Genomic DNA, 20,974 nt, shown 5'->3' on the forward strand with positions numbered 1-20,974 from the left:
ATCCCCAACCGTAAAATTATTTCATTACTTCTTTGTAGCTGTAATCTTGTTACTGTTATGAGTTGTAATGTAAGTACCTGATATGCAGAATATCTGATATGCCATCCTTAAAAAGGGTCATTTGACACCCAAAGGGGTTATAACCCACAGGTTGAGAATGGGTGGTCTAGAGTAAGACCCAGGAATCGTGTGGGTTGCATGTCACTGCTGCCAAGCTGCAGTATCAGCACTGGAACACAAGGGAGGCGCTCTGGAGCTGTGTTCTGTTTACCCCTTCTGCTTTTAAAAACGCAATATGTTGCATCCTGCACCGTCTACCTGTGTACACTTGATGGTGGTCTCTGACATCATGTAATTTAACCTCAGAACATTCTCTTTGCCTTAGGCTGGAATCCTGCACCGCAGAGCAGCCGCTTCCACCGTACTACCCAGCCCTAGGCAAGCTCTGGTCCCCTCTTCGCTGTTCTGTTCTGCCCTTCTCAGGCATTTCATGTCAACAGACCTCGATGTTTGTTCTTTTGTGTCTGGACGGCACGTGATTTTCTGATGGTCACTGTGTGGTGGTGCTTCGTCCTGCTGACGGGGATCCTCATGAAGGACTGCTTTTTGCTTAGTCTTAGCAGTTTAAGTAACCATTTAGGTGACTTTTTGAGTAATGCCGCAGTGAGCGTTTGTTTGAGTGTTTGTGCAGACATGTGTTATTATTTGTCTTGGATGTGGACCTGGGAGTGGAAATGCTGTTTCGTCTGAGAAACAAATCAGACTCTTGACTGTAGTGTGCATTGCTCTACACTCCCACCAGCTCCACTTTCTTCATATACCCATTTTTGTTTTTGTCTTCTCTTTTTAAGACATAATTACTATTGTAGTTGTTGTAGGATGTCAGTCATCTCATCATGGCTTGGTTGTTCATCCCTGGTGGCCAAGGAAGAAGTCTGAACCAGCTCCAAGGTGTTGCTAGATGTTTGCCTAGCTAGGATTGCCTCTTTGCCAGGAGTTGTGGTGTGGCAGAGTCACACTGTTCTGTCAGAAAGGACCGACACAGACTTGGGAAGGTAGGGGGCAGTTTCCTTACCCCATGTGGAGATCAGCAGGTCTGTGCAGATGGATCATTGTGGAAACCTATTGCGTGAAGTCCTACAACTTGCTGTGCCGTGGAACCTGAACAGTGCTGTTTCTCTTCGGGTTTCTTCATTGGGCCCAGCTTGTATGTGCTGTGCCATATTTCAGCACGTTAGACTGCATCGATTCCACCACCTGGAGTAAGGATAACAGTATTACTGGTGTCACAGTGTCAAGCTGTTATTTACAACATGATGTGGAATAAATTAGCCCATTATCTCTCTGTGGGGCGCTGTCTTCCTGCCCTGCAGTACCTCCATGGGAACTGAACCTCCCTGAAGCTTCTTCTTGTGCCAGGGGCACCCCGTACTGTCTCCTGATGGGGGAAGTGTCATGTCAGATAGGGGGACAGGGGCTCTGGAACCTGTGTGAAGATGGTTACCCTAACATGGAACGTCTGAAGGATTTTTTTTTTTTGAACTTTCGAGACAGGGTTTCTCCTTAGTGAAGGATGTTTTTTATGTTCTTATTTTAGATCTCACACCATTCCTCTGCGAGTGGTCTTGTTTGTTTAAAGTCACGGCTGAATACTTGCTTCTCATAGCCATTGTGTAGTATGTAGCCTTCTTAGCTGACAGAAGCAAAAGCAGCACAGTCCCAACATTGGATCAGGAATTCATGTTCTTGGTACAGTGAGTTTGAGGTTAGCTGGCCTAATATGAGAGCCCCTGTCTCTTAGGAAAGAAAAAGGATAAACACGATCTGGAAAGACAAAGGTGTCCATGAACATGCTGGTAAACAAAACTTCTGTTTTTGTCTCAGAAGACATGGGAAGCTTTCTGGGTACACGCTGAAGTCAGGGAGGAAGTGACTTTGTGGAGGTCAGATTGATTTTACCACAGCCTCAGAGAGCAGACCTGGGCAGTCTCAGGAAGGAGCAGCTTGGTGGTCTCTTTAAAGAGTTCTGCCAAGTTACCTTCATGCACACACACGTGAGCTCTTACACACATGTATTCCCCCACACTTGAGCCCAAGTTTGTTTGTTTGATCTTTGCTGTGGTGGATAAGGACCTCGGCCATTATCAGAGGACTGCTTAGCCTTTATTCCAGGTGGCCCAGATGCTTGGTTGGTCCTGGTTTTGATCCTCTTGGTTTTGGGGGGAGTCGCTCCTTGAACCATGGGGCATCATCATTAGCCTGACTAGCCTTGTTTACGGTTTTGGCTGGATTTTCTCTGTGGCTGTATTTGATTAGTGTTAGTATTCTAATAGAGTGTATACCCGTGTTCCTCATTTTGTGGTTGATTCACGCCCACCCCCAGTTTTAGGTTTTGAAATTAAACATCCTTATCTCTTTGGTTACTTGGGTTCAAACCTTCTGTTTCCTTGCTGTTTTTATTCAGTGGAGAATTTTGTGCCGATAAGTCATGTGTTATGAGTTTCTTGGGTGTGTCCTATCTTTCATTCAAACTTCAGTGTGTTCAGCCTTGGCTCCCTTAGCTAGCTCACTGCCTCTTTCTCCCTTTTCAGCCTGGGACTGGAATTTTGGAAATGTAAAGTTGTACTCTGCTTGATCCCTCAGGTCTCTTAGGTTTTTGTTCTTTTTCCTTTATTATTATTATTAGTATTCCTCATACTGGGTGATTTCAGTTTCTTTATGTTCACTGATTCTGCCTTTTACCTGTCGCAGATCTGACTGTAAGCCCCATGTTAGTTTCTGTCCTCATCACTGGGACCAGATTCTACCTGACGAAAGTGGTTAAAAGAAGGAAGGGTTTGTTTTGGCTGATGCATTTTAAGAGTCCAGTCCGTCTTGACTGGGAAGGCATGCCGGCAGGAGTGTGAGGCCGCTGGTTACGTTGCATTCTCAGTCAGGGAGCAGAGAGAGATGAAAGATGCTTAGCTCACTTTTTCCCTCTTATGTAGTCTGGGACCCCTGCTCATGGAATGGTGTGTCCCACACTTAAAATAGGTTCCTATCTTAGTTAACTCAATCTAGAAACTCCCTCATGACACACCCAGAGTCTTGTCTTCTAAATAATTATAGATCCTGTCAAGTTGGCAATCAGTGTCAATCATCACATCCCTCTAGAGAACCTTCATTTCAATTGTTGACTTTTCAATTTCAGAACCTCTGTCAAGTTGCTATAATTTGTCTCTTTGTTGACATTTTGAGCTGATTCAGATATGGTCTGTGGTTCCCTTTGAGCATTTTAAAGTCTGTGTTTGGTAAACTCAATGCCTGGGCTGCTTTCCTGTTCCCTTTGTCTGCCTTGCAATTTTTTGTTTTTGTTGAAAATAAAATATTTTGAATATTCTAATAGGCACCTGCACTTAAAAAGCCTCCTCCCCACAGGCACTTGCTCTCCGGACGCATTGAGGCCTGTGGTGTCCACTGACCCGGTGACTGTCTTGTGTTTGTTTACTGTGGTTTGTTCCGTGTCTCATCATTAGGTGAGGTGTGAGGGGATCTGTGGTGCTGAAATAGTAGTTTTCTTCTGTAAGCCTCCCTCTGGTCTTCATAAATGCTTGATTAGTATCCAGACTTCTGCAAAAGTTGATCCTATCAGTTTTGTTCAGTTTAACACTTTAGCACGTTGTAACGCAATCTCGCTGGGGGCCTCCACTTGTACCTCGCACGCCTCTAGTGTACCACCTGCACCACGGGACCGTTTGTGAGCTGGGAAAGGGGCTGGAGATGGACACACACACAGAGACAGAGAGGCAGAGACACAGGTCATCCTTGAATTCCCCAAGAATGCCCTCTTTATTGAGTTTGGGGACAGCTTATATAGGGCTCTCAGGAAGGATCTTTCAGCTACAGACTCACCAGAAAGCACTCCCCTGCCATCAGGGTCTCACACTTAGAGCAGGTGCTCAGAGCAGAGGAAAACAAGGAAATTCAGGGTCTGGTGGTCTGCAGTCCCCAACAGCGTATAATTCCTGTTCTGCTGTGTTGTATGACATCATCCAAAAAGGAACATTTGGGTAGTGTTGTGGCATCTGTCTGGATCTTCTTAAGTAGCAAATGCCATATAGGATTAAATATACAAGAGTTTGTTAGGGAAATGCTTGTGTGTGAGAGAGACAAGAGGGGGGAGTTAGACAGGAAGACTGGACATCTTCAGTGGCCCTGATAATACATATGTAAGATACCTGGTATTGTAGGTCCCAGGCAAACAGGTCCCTGGTCAGGGACAGGTTGACCAGGTCCCAGAGCTGCACTGTTATTTAGTTTTTAGCGTTTATGCCATTTTGAGCTGCCAGACACCCACCTTTGTAAGAAAGTGACTACAATGTGGCATCTATGACTTTTCTGCTTGGCAGATTGTCCTCCCGTGCTTTCTTTTCGTATCTGTTTTTTCCTGCCCTGTCGAAGGTGTTGTGGGAAGAGGACAAATCACAGTGGACTGTTGTCAGGATTGTTGAGAAAGGATTTTGTTTTTTTGTTTTGAAATATAAATTGAGATACAGTTTACTCATTTAAAATGTAATTAAATTGATTTTGCTGTATTTCATTTCTTTTAAACATATAGTTAAAAATATATATATATATATATAAAACAAAAATTATTGTAGCCATTTCCCAGCATTCTGCTCAGTGACATTAATTATGTTCTTGCTGTTGGGCAACTATTTCATACATCTGGTCCTACAACATCTGTTATTCTGAGTAGATAACCTGTCTCCCATCCCACATAACTCCAGTCGACCTCCTATTCCTATGGTTTTGCCCATTCTTGGGTCTTCATGGAAGTACGAAGTGTGTAGAATATTTTGCATTTGTGGCTGGACCATCTCATAGAGTATAATGATCCCAAGATGGGGTGGAGGTCCTTCTGTCTGTGCATTGCTTTTATTGGTTAATTAGTAAAGAAATTGGCTTGACCTATAGCAAGGTAGAGCTAGGTGGGGGTGGGGTGGGGATGGGGGGCGCACAACTAAACTGATTGCTGGGAGAAGGAAGGCAGAGTCAGGGAGAAGCCATGCAGCCCCTGTTGGAGACAGACGCCAGATGGAACTTTACCCAGTAAACCACAACCATGTGGCAATTCACAGATTAATGGAAATGGGTTAAATTAAGATATGAGTTAGCCAGAAATATGCTTAAATACGCTTAATCTTAAGCCAATCATTTGTGAGTGTAGAGAGGTACTAATCTGGAAACAAGATCCTAGTATTTTGTTATATGAATGCAGGGATTCCTTTTGTTTTATAGGCAGATGGAATATCTACTCTAGTTGCCATGGGTATACTGTTGAAGGTGACCTTTGGAGCAACTGTCCCTGGAGGGTGGTGTTTCTCCATGGGGGGCCTCTCAGCTGAGGCAGTGGTACCTGTGCAGACCCAACTTTCCGAAGGCTTAGTACCTCCTGTTTGGTAGAGTGATTTCTCACACTTCACCCAGGCATGGGAGGCAGCTGGCTGGGTTCTTCTTGTTTGCCATTTAAGGTGGTATAGACAGTGGGTGAGCTATCTGTGGTACTACCTCAGAGTTCTGGGCCTGAATGGAGGGCTCATGAGCACGGAGCAGACAGTGCTTGGTGGGTCATTCCTCTTTCCCGCAGGCCTTTACTTGATGGGGAGCAGGAGGGATCATATTTTTGTTCTTTGTCAAACAAACAAACAAACAAACAAAAACAGAGCCAGGCTGGAAAATATAAGATTGTATTTGTTGGTTTTATATCCTAAGAGAGCACATTTCGGTTAATGGTGTGTGGTGGTTTGATGGACCCAAAGGCCTCATCTAGCTCCTTGAAAGGGAGGGGCTCCTCCGGCCTCACCAGGTGATAGCAGAAAGCTTTCCTGCTTCCATGAGTGGGAAACCTGTTGTACCTTTAGAGATGGCTTGCAGCACTGGCCTCCTGTATCTCATAACGGTTGTGAAAAACTGCATCCTGCTTATGCTGGTATTTGAAATTTTTTTAAAGATTTATTTTTTTTTTATGTACATTGGCATTTTGCATGCATGAGTGTCTGTGTGAGGATGCCAGATCCACTGGAACTGGAGCTACAGGCAGCTGTGAGCTGCCCTGTGGGTGCTGGGAACTGAGCCCAGGTCTTAACCCCTGAGCCATCATTCCAGCCCCGGTATTTGAAATCTTATATGACATTAACCAGTTGCAAAGTGTTTCTCTATGCCTAACATCATCATACCTAACAGGTAGGGCACTGGCCAGCTTTCACCGGGCATCCTCTATGGGGACTGGCTAGGAGCTGGGAATTGATGCCAGAGGAAAAGGACTTTTCAACAAGAAACCATGAATTCTGCTCAGTGCCTATAGCTTGGTTCTTGCATGCAGGATAAAAGACCATCTCTGTCTAGACTAGAAGAGCTTTTGGGGACCGAGAAAGGTGGAACCCTTCCCACGTAGCACTTGGGGCCAGGGCTCCTGAGACTTACCTTCTTCGTACTCTGAGACTCAGGACTCCTGGATGGTCCTTGAAAAGCCCCAGGGGTGAAGATTTGTCCGTGCCTGGATTCTGGTGATTGATTCACCGACCCCAGAAGTACTTTCTTAGTTTTATTGTTGCCTCAGCTGTCAACTCTCTTGCTGAGTGCTATAGCGGAACTCTAAAGAATACCACAGACCTGACGTTGGTCTTTGCTCTATGTGTCCTCAGAGTTCACACAAGAGTTTATTGGAAAATTAACATGTACATCATTTTAGGGAGTTGAACGCGAGTGAGAAAGTTTGCTGTGACATCATAAACAAGAATAAATTGATCCTACCTTAACCAGAAATGCGTTTCCCTGATGGAAATAAATTACTTGTAAAATCAACCTCTGGACGCTTGTGGTCAGTACAGTAAGTAACCACAACACTTTTTACAGGTAACACCTGATGCTCAAGCTGAAGCTGTTTCTGGCATCAAAACACATAACTATATTCAACAGGAAAACAGTAAAAGTTTACTAGTCCTGACAAACAGTACATATAAAACGTCGTTCCTCACACTGCTCTCGACTCAAACTGCTGAGCTGGATTTTAGTTCTATATAGTTCCTTGATGTGTCTCAAACAGGAAAGCCCAGTTTAATTTGTCTTGGAGAGCATAAGCCACTCAGATGTTTTTTTTTTTTTTTATCCAGAAGTAGAAACACCTTTTAATATTTATTCTTAATGCTTACAAAAACCTGAACAAGATTACAGCCATTTGTCTTTTTTTTTTTTTTTGAGAAGAAAAGAGAAACTGTTTATAAAAACTGACTGATAAAAAGTGAAGGTAAACTGGGAGTACACTGGGTGTCCCAGCACTTGGGCTGATGCCAGCTTGAACAACATGACAAGACTGTACCTCCTCCAAAAAGCAAAAAAGCGAAGATGCTGCTTAGAACATGTGTGAAAGGCATCTTGTTGGCCACAGCGCCGAGCACGTGAGGCCTCAGGACACCCGGGTTCTCTTGCGCAGCGTGAGCACTCTCGGTATGGTGTCGTTCAGCCTTGGCTTTTTAGTTCCTTGCTGGGATTTTCCTGCGTCCCTTTGACTCGTCCTCTTTTGTCCTTTGGGTCTGAGGTCACACTGAGCCCCCTGGTTCTCTGTAGAACCGAGAGTGGGCACATCTTGACCGGTGGATTCCTGGGCTGTGCCTTCCTCATCGCCCACGCGGACTTTCCCCGGGCTGTAGGCCGCCAGCTGACAGAGAGCGACAGCCGCGGTTTGCTTTTGCTCATCGCTACTGTCTACCGTGTGCACATCTGGGGCCGTCCTGCCGTGGGCCTTGTCTTCCTGTGTCTCCACGGGGCTTGTCCTATCTTCGGAACCTTTGGTCTCAGTCTTTAGAGCAGCAGCAGGTTCAGCACCTTGCGGTGGGCTGGGGAACACAGGCCTAGGAGCCCAGGCATTACAGGGATCCTTTACAGAGAGATTGAGTGGCAGGTCCTGCAGCCCCGAGAAGCCCAGGGCGTCTGCCTGAGCATTGTCTACGTACATGGGTCCATAAGTGGCTGCAGGGTTGGTCTCCAACTTCTTTGAGAGGTTGAGGGGGCTTATCCTGGAGTGGTCCTCTGGGCTGGAAGGTGGGGCCTCTGTGATGAGAGAGGTACTGGTCCCTGTCTGGGCTGGAGAGTCACTGTTCATGACCTGAAGGCTAGAAGAAATCAAGAGAAATTTTAGGAAGATCATCATGTAAAGCATTTTTTTTTTTTTTTTGAGACAGGGTTTCTCTATGGTTTTGGAGCCTGTCCTGGAACTAGCTCTTATAGACCAGGCTGGTCTCGAACTCACAGAGATCCGCCTGCCTCTGCCTCCCGAGTGCTGGGATTAAAGGGTGCCACTGCCCGGCTTGTAAAGCATTTTAATCAAGTGTGAACTTGGTGTTAAACAAAACTACATTGAAGCTTTTGAGAAAGAAATTTTCTTACCTTTTTGGAGACTCTGTTCTGCTTGTGGGAGGTTGAGACTGAGGACTTTCTGATCCCCTCTGGACAGGTTTGAAGGCAGTGGGGCTCTGTTCAGGCTGCTGGAGTCTCTCCGGGGTTCCCGAGGAGGCCTCTTTGTTTGAGAGATCACACAGGCCTTCGAATGTTTGGCTTGTTTGGGTGAAATTGGTGGGGCTTGGCCTCCCTGGGGAGCCCGTGGCAGCGCTCCCCGCTCGGGGACTCATTTTGGCCTCTTCTGCATCCCTTTGCCCATCTTTAGAAGGATCTTTTGCCTCAGGGAGAGGGCTTTCTTTCTCAAACTCTGTGTGTTTTTTGTGGGAGTTTGAAAGATTTAACTGGGAGGGACTTGAGGCTGGATAAGCCAGGGCTGCTTCTTCAAGCAGTCGAGAGCTCTGATCTCGCGTGATGCCAGGGACAGGTGGGAGCCGGAGACTGTAGGGGGGGAATGCCGACTCTGGTCTGTAAAATCCGTAAGGAATTGGCAGATTTGAGTGGTATTGCTGGAAAAATCTGTAGTGGTCGTATGTCGATGGAGTTGTGTTCAGATGCTTGGGGATCGGTCCAGGATGAGACAGGAAGTGTCTTTGGTCTTGGGACCCATAGACAGACAGCAGAGTGGCATCACATTCAGGCGTGTTCCCAGTCAGGAGGTAGGGGGAGTAGATGGCAGCCAGCCCATGCTCCGTATAGAAGGGATGGGGGTACTCGGGGATTGCAGGGTGCATATAGGGGGAGATAGCACCAAACCCCTTCGTAGATGGGATTTTATGTGGAAAGTCAGGTGGCAGGAATGGGGAGCCAGCTTTCCAGGGGTAACCAGGAGTATGGAATGCAGACTTGGCATGGAAAGAGGTGGCTTTGGTGGTGGAGTTGGTTAATGCCAGCATTTCAGGAGCCTCTGTGTCTTCCGGCCCCCTGAGTCTGTGCTCCCCGACTGGAACAAATGCTGAAGACCTAACCCCACTGTCTAGCTGGGTGCTGAGGATGGCTTCTGGTGTCACTTCTTTCTGTAGGATTGGTTTCTGGGGACCCTTGTGGGTCCCCCGGGCCTGCATCTCTAGGTTCTCTTTGGCATCTTCTTTTGTAGAGCCCTGTTGAGACTTTGGATCGAAGCTGGAGAGTCCATTTGGGAGAGACTTGGAAGCGGCTGGCTTTGAGGTGGGCTCTGGCTGGTGGGACTGCTTAGGGTCCAGCGAACTAGATTTGGGACACTTGGGGATGCGATCTTGCTCTGACACCAACGTGATAGAGTTTTTGCAGAGACCGTACTTCATGTGGTTGAAGAGATGCGACTTCTCGTTGCATGTGAAAGGACACTGGAAGCATTTGTACTTGAAGGGCTTTCCCGGGGGCCGAGGAATATAGTGTGGTTTCTTTGGTTTCCGTTCCTTTAGGAGACTCATTGTCCTCTGTATCTGGACTCTGGTCTGTTCAGTCTGTGGTCACTGCCGATGACTCTTTGCCCAGGATGCGATGGTCTTGAAGGAGGTAGTACCGGTCTGTGTTCTTGCTCTGAGCACTTTATCTGCGGTCAGCCCCATGTGCCGGGGGTCTAACAAGGGAAATGCCTTCCATCAGGCACCTAGAACTGTGAAGGCAGCAGAGACTGGTGTTAGGCGCAGTTAGCGGGTCATTGTCGGCACTGCCACACTATAGACAGACAAGGAGCCTAGAGCTTTCGGAGAGTGGGTGACACCCGGGTCCCTACCCGCCTGCTCTGCATTTTCTCAAGCCTGACCTGCAAGAGCTGTCTGGGGACCAAGGGAGCAGCGTGCTGAAGGCGATTCTTTGAGTTTTGGGGGCCTTTATTCTGCAATCTGGACCCTTCTTTGGTCAGTTTCTATGGGGTTTCTGATAGGATTCTGTACCAGAGCCTCTTTCCCAAGTGCTGTGTGAGAGCAAGCATCTAGGGAATAAACTGCTATGGTATTGTTCAGTGCCACAAGGCAGCTTGGCCCTGCTTAGCTGTGTTACTGCTGTGCTTTGTGTTATTATTAGTGAATATTTAAAAATGAAGAGTACTTAAGAACATAGGACTTTGCCCTGCTGCTTCTAAAATCACAGATGAAAAGCCCACTTTATCGGCAGGTAGTACTTGCTGATGTTGGGGTGGTGATCACATAGCTTCGTACTTGCTGGGTGATTGCTGTAGCACTGAGCTACATCCTCAGCCCTAGTAAGCAGTAGCATTTATGTTGACTCAAAAAATGCGAGCGCTTTATTTCAGTAAACTTGGTTTGCAGGTCCGCTAGCATGATTCGCAAGTCCCCACGACTCTATGCCCTGGCACTCATCAGCATTTGGGAGTAAACTCATAGATTTGCCCCTCCTTTCCTTGGATATGCCATCTCAAGAGACTGGGGCAGTGGTGTTCAGGCAGAGGGAGGAAACTATTTTGCCTCAGGTATATCCAGCTCCTAACCCAAAGCTGAGCACGTAGCGAAACCGCCTGCCTGGACATCTGGGCGACTCTAGATGGAGCTTGGGCGTGAGATGATCTGTGTAGAATATGTGAAAAGAGAAAGATCTGCTAAGTATTTTAAACACTTAAAAGTAACACTTAGTGGAAATTATTTAAGAAAAGTGTTCTCAGCTTTAAAACTAAGTTTGTGAGAAAAGTGCAAAGCTGTGCCCTCTAGTCCTAGCCAGACACTTGTCTGCCAGCCAGACCCTTAGAAACAGAAGCAGCCACTAAAGTCTTACTCTCTCTTGTCTGCCTCCCCTGTCCTCAGTGTGCGTGTGTATGGTGGGCAGTGGGGTGGAGTGGCCGGCCACAAGAGCAAGTTCCTTATTTCTACTTGTATACTTTATATTCTGAGGATGTATCTGGTTTTATTTATTTTTTTCTTCTAATTTATTTGTCTCTCTGTGTAAATATATACTCCATGCATAATATATAAAAATAAATTACACACACACACACACACACACATATCAAACACAAAGAACTATGCCCAGCATTGTGGTGCACATCTGCAATCCCATGTAGGAGACGCTAAGGCATAGGGTCTCAGGTTCAAGACCTGCCTGTGCTGCTTAGCAATTTTTTCCCCCCTCAAAACAGCAGGAGCAAGCCCACAAAGAGCTAAAGTGCCCTTCACCAGCTACCCTAGTACCGTAATTTAGGGCTGTTGTGTTAAGTGGTTGTTCTGGAGAATGGTGGCTCATCTGATACTGAAAGCAATCCACTGTGAGCGTCTGTATCCGGAGAGTGAAGCACAGATTTTAGATAAGAACATCAGGTGCCCATGGCTGGACGGAAGCTAGGATCCTAGGCTTCTTTTGGGCATGGGGGAGACTAAGACTGTCAAAAGGGGTGCTGCCTGGACCAGAAGCTATGAGGCACACTGTCAGCTGAGCATGTTAACAGGAAAAGCCCTGTGACTTTCTCTTTTTCTCTCTCATTAAAAGGAAAATGGAAAGAAATTCTCTGTGGGCCCTGCGTGAACCTGGAGTACATTTTCCCTGCCTCCGTCAGGGAACCTGAGAAGCCTTGTCTGACTAGCTGATGAGGGCATCTCGATAAGTCAGTGAGGCCTGTGCTGGCATGTTCATTACACTCTTGATTCTGAAGGCGTGAGAACCTCTGCAAGACTGGTTCCCATGGCTGTATAGGATATGTCATGGCACAGATCTGAGAGAGATGATTTCATCACTGACTGGGAGCATCATGATCAAAATGATGACAGTTGCAAACATTTATCGAGGGTGAGCTTCTTCCCAGTTGCTGAGTATGGACACGGGGACTGCACTGTGTGTCCTGGATAAGCTAGAAAGTCCCTTCCAGACGTAAGGAAGTAATGATGGGCCTTCAGAAGCAACCTTAGGGAATGCCACTGAAGTAAGCACACCACTGTGGCTAAATAAACACACTGTCATTGTAAGGTTTTCCTATGTCTCTCAGGAGGCAAGTGTTTTACAAAGCGCCATATGTTGTCCTAAAGAGTAACTTAGGAAATAATTATTGTATAAAGTTACATATGTAATATATTAAATTATTAAAGTCTAATATAAAGTAAAATGCTATCTGAAGTTTTGGTTTGAGCCTTTTGCCTTTTTATTTTTTATCCTGTGAATCCTCAGGCTGGGTGGGATAAGCCCCAGCGGCTCTTGGGCAACTGTTCTTGGGTGAGACGATTTACTGAGGTTTATTAAAACTGGAAGGGAACGAGTATAAAGACGGAGTCTCAGCTGTAGTACTTTCAGTAACTGTGTATAAACTGACCCCTCGGGATTTCACAATTTCTAATTAAGGCAGAAGCTCGCTGCTCGGAGGCAGGTGTAAGACGGGTGTAACTCATCTATAAAACTCCTGTGTTAGAGAAGTAAGTGGGATAAAATTGATGCTTTTGTAAGCTTTCGGATGATGATGTCAGCCTGTGAGTTCTCTGTCCTACCCAAATGAGGTTTATGAATATAAAGAAACTAACCCACAACCATGACTGCAGCCAGGCACATATGTCTGTGGCCATGGAGGCTTGTTCCAAGTCCTGTTTGCTCAGTTTATACCTGCCGGACTTTGTACTGTCTGGCAGCTTCTAGTGTTAAATATTCCCCAAAGTGCACATTGTTGCCAAAACAGTAAAGCCTAGACCTTTGACTGTTTACAGTAAGTTTGGATTTGTATTCAGGGGAAAGCTCTTTCTAAAGGCAGTAAGAAGGGTATGTGGCTGTCTCTTTTTCGGGGCGTGCCTGTTATTACTTTGGGAATACAGCTCTGGAAGGCTATATGTGGAGCTGTGACTGTCTGAGAACTGTAGTGTTAGCATGTTAGGTGCCCCAGAGGAGTTTTACCTGGCACCCTACCCTCCTCCCCTTCACTTCCTATACGATGGTCAGGGCGTTCTGAGGGTGTGTTCCCACAGACATCCAGCCTGGGTCAAGGGCTGTTGGTAGAGAGTTCCTAGGTATCCTCTGTCTTCTTGGGGAAGCCCTTTTCTCAAGCATGCCTCCCCAGACCACCTTGGCTTGAGACTTCCTTCTCTGAATCCTCTTGGGATGCAGTAGAGACTATACAACATGGCAGTGACCTAAAATCGTGGACAGTGTCCAGCTTGAGACCCGTAAGCTCTGTCCTAATTTTCTGCTGACATAAATCAGCCGTGTTTGTTGAGACTCGACCAGCTCTTATATTCAACTGCTTGACTTGGCCTTGGAAAGGACCCTGGGCTGAGAACACCTTCCTTCTGCCCACAGTGTGCCATCCGGGATACCTGCCCACACAGCGAGCTCTGGGTGGTTTCGGTTGGCCACGGAGTTCTGTTTGTCTTTAAAGCACTCTAGCAGGTCCCTAAGTGTGTGGACCTGAAACATAGCTGCCAGCGTCAAGGCAGCAGTGAGTGGCTTGCAGGTTTTAAAAGTTTGTAAGGGGCTTGCACTTAGAAAACCGACGAGAGAAAGAGTAATTTAAAGGAACCCCGGTAGGACACAATAGAGGTAATTACAGCTTTGCTCTATAGGACAGCGATTGACAGGCTGAGCAGCTATGTTTGTCCTGTGACTTGACCTGCAAAGCAAGGCCATGCTGTAATAGTCCTGGTGGTGTCCAGCTGTCTGGCACAGAGCCCCGCAGGTGGAACGTCGTGAAGGGCATGCTATAATTACAGCACTGTGATGTGGCGTTATTGCACCACTCAAGGGCACGCCACTGTCGTCTACCCACTGGGGTGTCGCAAGAACGAGATCTGTGAGTTTTACTTCAGTTGAGTGTTTGCTGTGACTGGCCGCCACTCCCTCCCAAACTTTCTGTTCCTTGAGATGAAGGTGAACTTAGGACGGCCATATCCTTAGAGGAAAGCAGTTTTCTAGACTATGTGTGGAAGAAAAGATCCAGAAAACAGATGGGTTCGGTTGTGTTGGCACACGGTATACACAAAGCTCCCAGGCCAGCACTGCACCAGTGATCACCTTGCCTCTTGTTTCCTTAACACACATTCTGAAATACCAGAGAGCCTTTTCTAGTGCTCAGAAAGCACCGGGATGGCAAATGTAGGTGGCTCTGCCTAAACGAAATGTGATTTGGTTGGAATTGGCCGATTATTTGATCAGTAATTATTTTCATACAGATTTATGGGAACTTTCATATAGGAAAAATACCCTCCCGCCCCGTATGTGTAACCTTAGCAACCAAACAAAAGCTTAAACTTTGTTGGCTTCTTGGTTTTGAAAGGTTTTGTCGAAGCAGCACTTATTTTAAACTTGAAGTCTTAAGTATTAAACTAGAAGTGAAACCCAGCAGTTGTACAGTTATTTTTCTATATGATATACGATTTTTGCCTCTTTTATGTTGAAATTTATTGTAGTTTGTTTGAAAAGTAGGAAACAGTTACGTGCTAGTATAAATACATGTTTTGGTTTATTTTTAAAATAAATTTTATAGCAGAAAGGAGGGCTTGATTTTTAAATAAGCTTGCTCGTATTTTTGGAATAAAGCATCGGCCCCATTAGTTTTGTTATTGTGGTCTGCATCTCCAAGATGCACCTGCCAGGTTCTGAGTAATCCCTAAGGAACAGAGCAGGAAAGAACAGACAACAGCAATCATTCTACCTAGACAGACACCTCAAGACACATTGTAGAGTAGTTTTGAAAGAAAACTTGAAGAAATTGTAAGCACTTACCGGAGGTGGGCAGTGCTGGGATGCGGAGCCCTTCTGTGCAAGGTGCTGAGGACTGAGGAGCAGGATCTGTTCTCACGCTGGCTCGCTGGCTCGGTGAAACTGGAGCCGGCTGTTCCAGTGGGAGGGATTTAAGTGTAGGAGTTGAGCCCTCAGGGCGTAGAGATGCACCTGATATTCCTCCGCCTGCAGCTACAGTTCATGTGTTTGCACCCACTGAGCCTCACCGAGCAGGGACCCAGAGAGTCCTGTGCCACTCCAGGTGCCCTGTAGGACTCTAGGTTCACCGTGGGGGGTCCTGTCAGGGCTGCCCAGTCGCAGAGAAGTCAGGGTTTTAGGATGCAGAACACGGTGCTTCTGAGCATTTGATGTACGTTAAAGATTCAGTGTTGGACTTCCCTTCAGTACTCCAGCATATGCACAGAGCTGCAAAGAGACGCACATTCATCCTGAAATACACATCGCTGAAGACAGCGCCAGTAGTGTTTTTGCTGTGAGGGCCAGAGAAGCCTCTGACCACCCTTGTGACTTTTCACCCTTCTCCCCCGAGGATTTTTGCCGTGGTCACCCCGAGACCCAGGGTGGCAGAGAGGATGGTAACCTTGCTGCCTTGTCACGGGAACCTGCCGGAACATGCCCCAGGCCGGCACTGGTGGTGGAGCTGACATGTGCTGCTTGTCGTTAGGGCGGCAGCAGCGAACACGCTCACACCCCCCTTCAAGCAGTAAATCAGATGCTTGATTTTGGAGCCATTCTATTCCCCCACTCCGTTTACTTACTTGCTCAGAGGCTTGTGTGGGCTGCAGTGAAGGCTAGAATGTGATGGCAGTTTGGGGCCTGGGAAAGGGCAGTCTGGTAGTTGTCAGGCTCTTGGTCATACCTGAAGCTGCTGGCATGGGCCAGAGCACCAGAGCACCAGAGCACAAAGGACAGGCTCCCTAGGCTGGAGTACTGGTTCTCTGCCCCCACCTGCTTAAGACTTAAGATTTTACTGACTCACCTTTATGCTTAATTCTTTGTGTGTGTGTTTGTGTTTTGTTGTTGTTTTCAGATTTATTTTATGCATATGGGTGTTTTGTCTTCATGTATATATGTGTACCATATGCTTGCCCGGTGCCCACAGAGACCAAAAGAGGATATTAGAGCCCTCAGAACTGGAGCTATAGACAATTGTGTAGTACTCCATTGTATAAATGTACCACATTTCTTTATTCATTCTTTGGTTGAGGGGCATCTAGGTTGTTTCCAGGTTCTTGTTATTACAAATCATGCCACTATTTTGATAAGGGTAGTCTGGCCTTATGAGACCATATGTAGCTGCCTCGTCTTTGTCCTTATATTCTCAGTTCTGACATGAAGCATCTTCCACAGTCAGTGTCTGTGGTTTCTGAGAGTTGTGAGTGACTTGGCTTTGATACCTTGTTTTGACTTCTCTGAATATTTCTGTGATAATCTCTGAGAGGATGGGAGGGCTCCAGGACTTTATGCAGGGATTTATCTTCGTCTCCTGGTTGAAAGAAATCCCAGAGTTGTTGGTGGCCCCGACCTTGGGCCATTTACGGACTGTGATGTGTAGGGCGTGGCTGGGCTTCCTCTTTGGTCCCTCACCAAATGTGCTTGTAGCCTCCTAATGCGCCTTCCTGTTGCTGTGTTCCCTATCCTCTTTGACCTCATAGCTTATGCCTTAGAACGTGAAGGAGGGTCAGGAGCGATACTTAGCAGTGAAAAGCACTGGTTGCTCTGTCGGTGGCTCTAGCTTCTGTTCCCAGCACCCACACAGCGGCTCAGCCATCTATAGCTACAGTTCAGGGTATCTGATGCCCTCTCCTGGCCTCTGAGGGCACCAGACATAACGTGGTGCATAGTCATACATGCAGGCAGAACACTTACAAAAACACATAAAAAGAAGGAGGTCTTTTCTGTTGTCTTTAGTGGGGTTCAAATCCTTATGTTTTGTCCCAGTCTTTTCCATGACCTAGATGTCTTAATGAAGTTTCTGAGCAGTAAGTAAGACCGTAGGGGAGAGCTGGGAGCGGCAGCTGGTGTTACTCGGCATCTTCCATGTGGGTCCTTGGGCCGCATGGCACTTGCGTCATTCCTTATAGTCACAGGAACTGCCGCGCACCTGCTTTACGAGAGTTAAATGAGCACCGAGGGGTTAAGTAACTTGACCCAGGAACCTAGTCCGGTAGGTGACAATTTCATCATGTGGATGGGAGGTAAGCCGGGGTACAGAGTAGGTGTCTGGGGCAGCCGCCACCTCTGGACAGCAGCATCCCCGCTGACTGCGGACGGGTGCTGCCGGGTCAGCTTCACCAAAGCTTATTTTCCCTGGTCCCTGCTGGAACCATCCGAGGGATGCTGTCCTGCACTGCAGGGTGTGGAAGGCAAGCAGTGTGCTCAGATGTAACGTAACATAGGCACTCCTCCACAGCACAGATTGGCTCTCCGTTTCCTTCCTGTCCTTACACATCTGTTTTCCTGTGCTTGGGCTAAGCTGAGTCTCCTTGGATGCAGGGCAGGGCTGTGTGGTCTGTAAGAGGGTCAGCAGAGACTTTGCCAAGTCTGGGGAGTCGCTTCACACAGCAGCTTCTCTCAGAAAACATCTGGGGAGAAGGAAGGGGGATCATTTATATTTCTACCCTCCTTACAAGAAGTCACAAGATGACTTTTCCTGTAATCTTTTTGTGCTCCTTTTTGTGAGGAACATCTGAAAAGTAAAAAGGATATGAAGATTGCTGTAGTGATTATTACAAGTCTGGTTTCAGTTTCCTGGTATCCTGCAGTGCCCCAGGGGCGGTTCTAGGCAGCAGGCAGCTCGCTCTGGGGCTTGCTACGCAGGTCTCCCCTGAACTGGAGCTCTCTCTGGTGACCTGATTGGGATGGGAGGACAGGGTCCTTGAGTGGCAGGGGAAGGGTAGCAGCAGCTCCATCCTGCCCGGTTCCAAACTCCTGGGAATGTACAGGGTTCTGGGGTTTGCAGCAGTCCATCGGCCTGTCCCAGGCCTTAGTAAGTCTGTCTTTGGCCTTGCCTCGATGGCTTCTTTCCTATTGAGGAGGGTGTCTCTTAGGGTTTCTTGATTGAAATTCCTTTTCAGGTAGGATTGTAGTAGTGAGAGACTGTCCTCTTGAGAGTCCTGTCCTTGAGCTAGTCCTGAGCTGATGGATGGCTCCTTCCCAGCGTCCCTTCCTCTCATTCTTCTTATTCCATCTGTTAAGGTAAGTCCTGGCTGAACTGTGAAGAACTCTGCTCCCAGTGGTCTGGACACTTTCCTAGACTTGGGTTTGGCCATCGGCACTGTTCTTGTTTTGCTCAAAGCCACCGGGCAGATCTGGAGCTGTAGCCAGGGGGTGAGTGCTGCTGCTCAGTAGACTGAAGTGTCCAGAGCTTCTTCTGCAGGGCCAGCAGGGCATCCGGCCAAGACGGGGTGGGGGGGTGGGGGGGTTGTGACCCACCTCCCTCCCTGCTCTGATTCCTAGAACCTCTGCAGGACGGTGGGCCAGATCCTGGCCAGTGGGGCCTGTGCCCATCTCTCAGCCTTACGGGTCTTCGTCTGTGACAAGGCGGGAGTTGGACATATGAATGGAGCCCTCAGTGCTTCCTGGCAGGCTTTAGGACTCAGGTGTGCCCAAGCTTTTGACTCTGGAACATGACATTCTTCTTTATGGAGTTTCTGCTCAAGAACCAGCAATTGAATTAACAAAATAAAACAACAATAAAACCCCTCAGTGTTTTAAGTAGTTTTATACTTTTGTGTAGGCCTGAGGCTGCATTTACCACTCTCCCTGGCCGTATGCGCCCCTTGGGCTGTGGGTTGAACTTGCCTGGTAGGTGGTATACTTGCTTTTTCATTTTAAACAAAACTAAGAATATCAGTGGATTGTATCCACCAATACAGAGTGAGCTGGGCAGCTCTAGAGAGATAGGGCCAAAGTGTGTCAGAAAGTTTCGTAGTTGGTGGTTGACTTTCCTGAGAGGGGAGACCTGAAGGCTCAGATGGTGATACCATCATGTAGGTTTTAGTTCTTTATTAAGGTGAAGCCACTCTGACATTCCATAAACTTGGGGACAATTTATTTTGGGGAGTAGGGAGGACAAAAGGTACCTCTTACACCTTTCCCACCGGGTTGGTGAAGGTGAGTGGTGTCTCCCTGAGACGTGCCCTGTGTTGGGAGGCCTGACTGACTCTACCAGAATGTGGCCTGTGGGCAGCTTGTGTAGGGCACATGTTCTCCTGGCTCCTTTGCCTCTGAGCTGTGTGGAACCAGGTTCCTGTGGTTCCTCAAGAGCCTTCAGGGTGAGTGACTGAGGGTGAAAGGCTTTTTGTTTGTTTGTGTCAGCAGTCCCTGGTTCTTCCCGTCCCTCCTGGTGTTGGTTGGCGCCGATGCTCTGTGTCTAAAGGGAAACCTGAAACTCCGAGCAGCGGCTTGCTTTGTCTTTGATTGGGAAACTCAGTTTGGGTTTGTGAACTTGGGCCAAGTCTTGAGGATTGCCACAGTTTTCCTCACCTGCCTGCTCTCCCAGCCCGCCTGGCAGTGCAGCTCGGGAACTTTTCTGGACAGTTTTGCTCTGCATGTGGCCACAGAGAGAAGTCAGTTATACTGAACATGGACAGATAAAATTTAAAAGTTGACGTTAAGATTTCCTTTTTTTTTTCTCCTCATGCTACACATTAAGAAGAGGGGGAAAAAACCAGGGTCTTGCTGGCCTGGAACTCATCATCTTCCTGTCTCATCTTCCCAGTGCTAGAATCACAGATGTGTACTACTGTGCTTGGCTTGCCCCCTTTCCTTTTTTAGTGTCTTCTTTGGTTTGCTTTGTCTTGTTATTATTGCTTGTTTTTTGTTTTTTAAGACAGGGTTTCCTCTGTGTAGTCCTGACTGTCCTGGAACTCACTCTGTAGACCAGGCTGGCCTCAAACTCAGAGAAATGCCTGCCTCTGCCTCCCAAATGCTGGGGTTAGAGGTGTGTGCTACCACCACCTGGCTTCAAGTTTGTATGGTTTTGAAAGTAAGAATTAAGCGAGACTCACCCTTCATTGAACTTGTTAGGCATTGCTCTACTTGTTGAAGTTTTAAGTCCCATGGCTATCTTATAGCAGGGAGTAAACACTTTCATTCCCAAGTCTTCAGTATGGTCCATTCATAGAAAATCACACATCGTAGGCTGGTGCCCAGAGTTTTTCTATCTTGTTAACTATCCCAGGTCTTCCCTGGAGGTTCAGGAGACAGCTGTTCTCAAAGAGAGGAAAGCAGCAGCAGACTGAGTGCCCGTGAGGCAGGGTACTTCCTTCTTCTGCAGCGCCTCTGCCTCCCCTAGCTGGTCATGTGCGTATAGTTGCTCAACCCTGGCCTTGCTAGCTCTGAGCTGTGCCTTGCATGTGTGTGGCACTGCTAGTGACCCTGATATGTTACTATAGATGTCTAAGCTGATGGAAAGTAAAAGTCCATAGGGCCGCAGAGATAAGTCGGTAGCTACAAGTCCCTGGAAGTTCTCTACATTATCGATAATAATAAAGCCAAGTAGGAAGCCGACTGGAAACAAGATACCAGACATACATGCTGCACAGTCTTACACTGTGCGTGAATGTAACATTTGAACAGTAGAAACAACAGATTTGGGTTTATGTAAAATATTAAAAAATAGTTGCTACATCATTAGCATAACATAATCCTTAAGAAGTATCAAGGAGTTCCAGCGGTGACCATATCCTCATTGTGAAGTGGCAACATTAATGAGTAAGGCACAGATTTTTTTCCTTAGAAAATTAAAAGTTTGTATTGTTGCTTCCGTGACTAGGTAGTTCAGGCTAGCCTACACTGGATCATGGGCAGCATACTTGATTGCTGTGTTTGTATTGTTGCTTCCATGACTAGGTAGTTCAGGCTAGCCTACACCAGATCATGGGCAGCA

The 20,974-nt window shown here is 47.1% G+C and overlaps 2 protein-coding genes across 2 annotated transcripts in view; one reads left to right on the plus strand and one right to left on the minus strand.

The window, feature by feature from the left end:
- Positions 1–20,974, plus strand: part of LOC121444590 (tubulin-specific chaperone D-like) — a 148,370-nt gene that overhangs the window by 49,699 nt on the left and 77,697 nt on the right. The gene's annotated exons all lie outside the window — the stretch shown is intronic.
- Positions 6,690–9,848, minus strand: LOC121444591 (zinc finger protein 750). The gene is made up of 2 exons (XM_041646432.1): positions 8,428–9,848; positions 6,690–8,153 (listed from the first exon to the last, which is right to left on the minus strand). Exons 1-2 carry the CDS (start codon positions 9,846–9,848, stop codon positions 7,448–7,450), a joined length of 2,127 nt encoding a protein of 708 aa, XP_041502366.1. The 3' UTR covers positions 6,690–7,447.

Source organism: Microtus oregoni, unplaced genomic scaffold (genome assembly GCF_018167655.1).
Source record: "Microtus oregoni isolate MIOR12 unplaced genomic scaffold, Mior012 000134F_ref0000037, whole genome shotgun sequence".
Taxonomy (NCBI): domain Eukaryota; kingdom Metazoa; phylum Chordata; class Mammalia; order Rodentia; family Cricetidae; genus Microtus; species Microtus oregoni.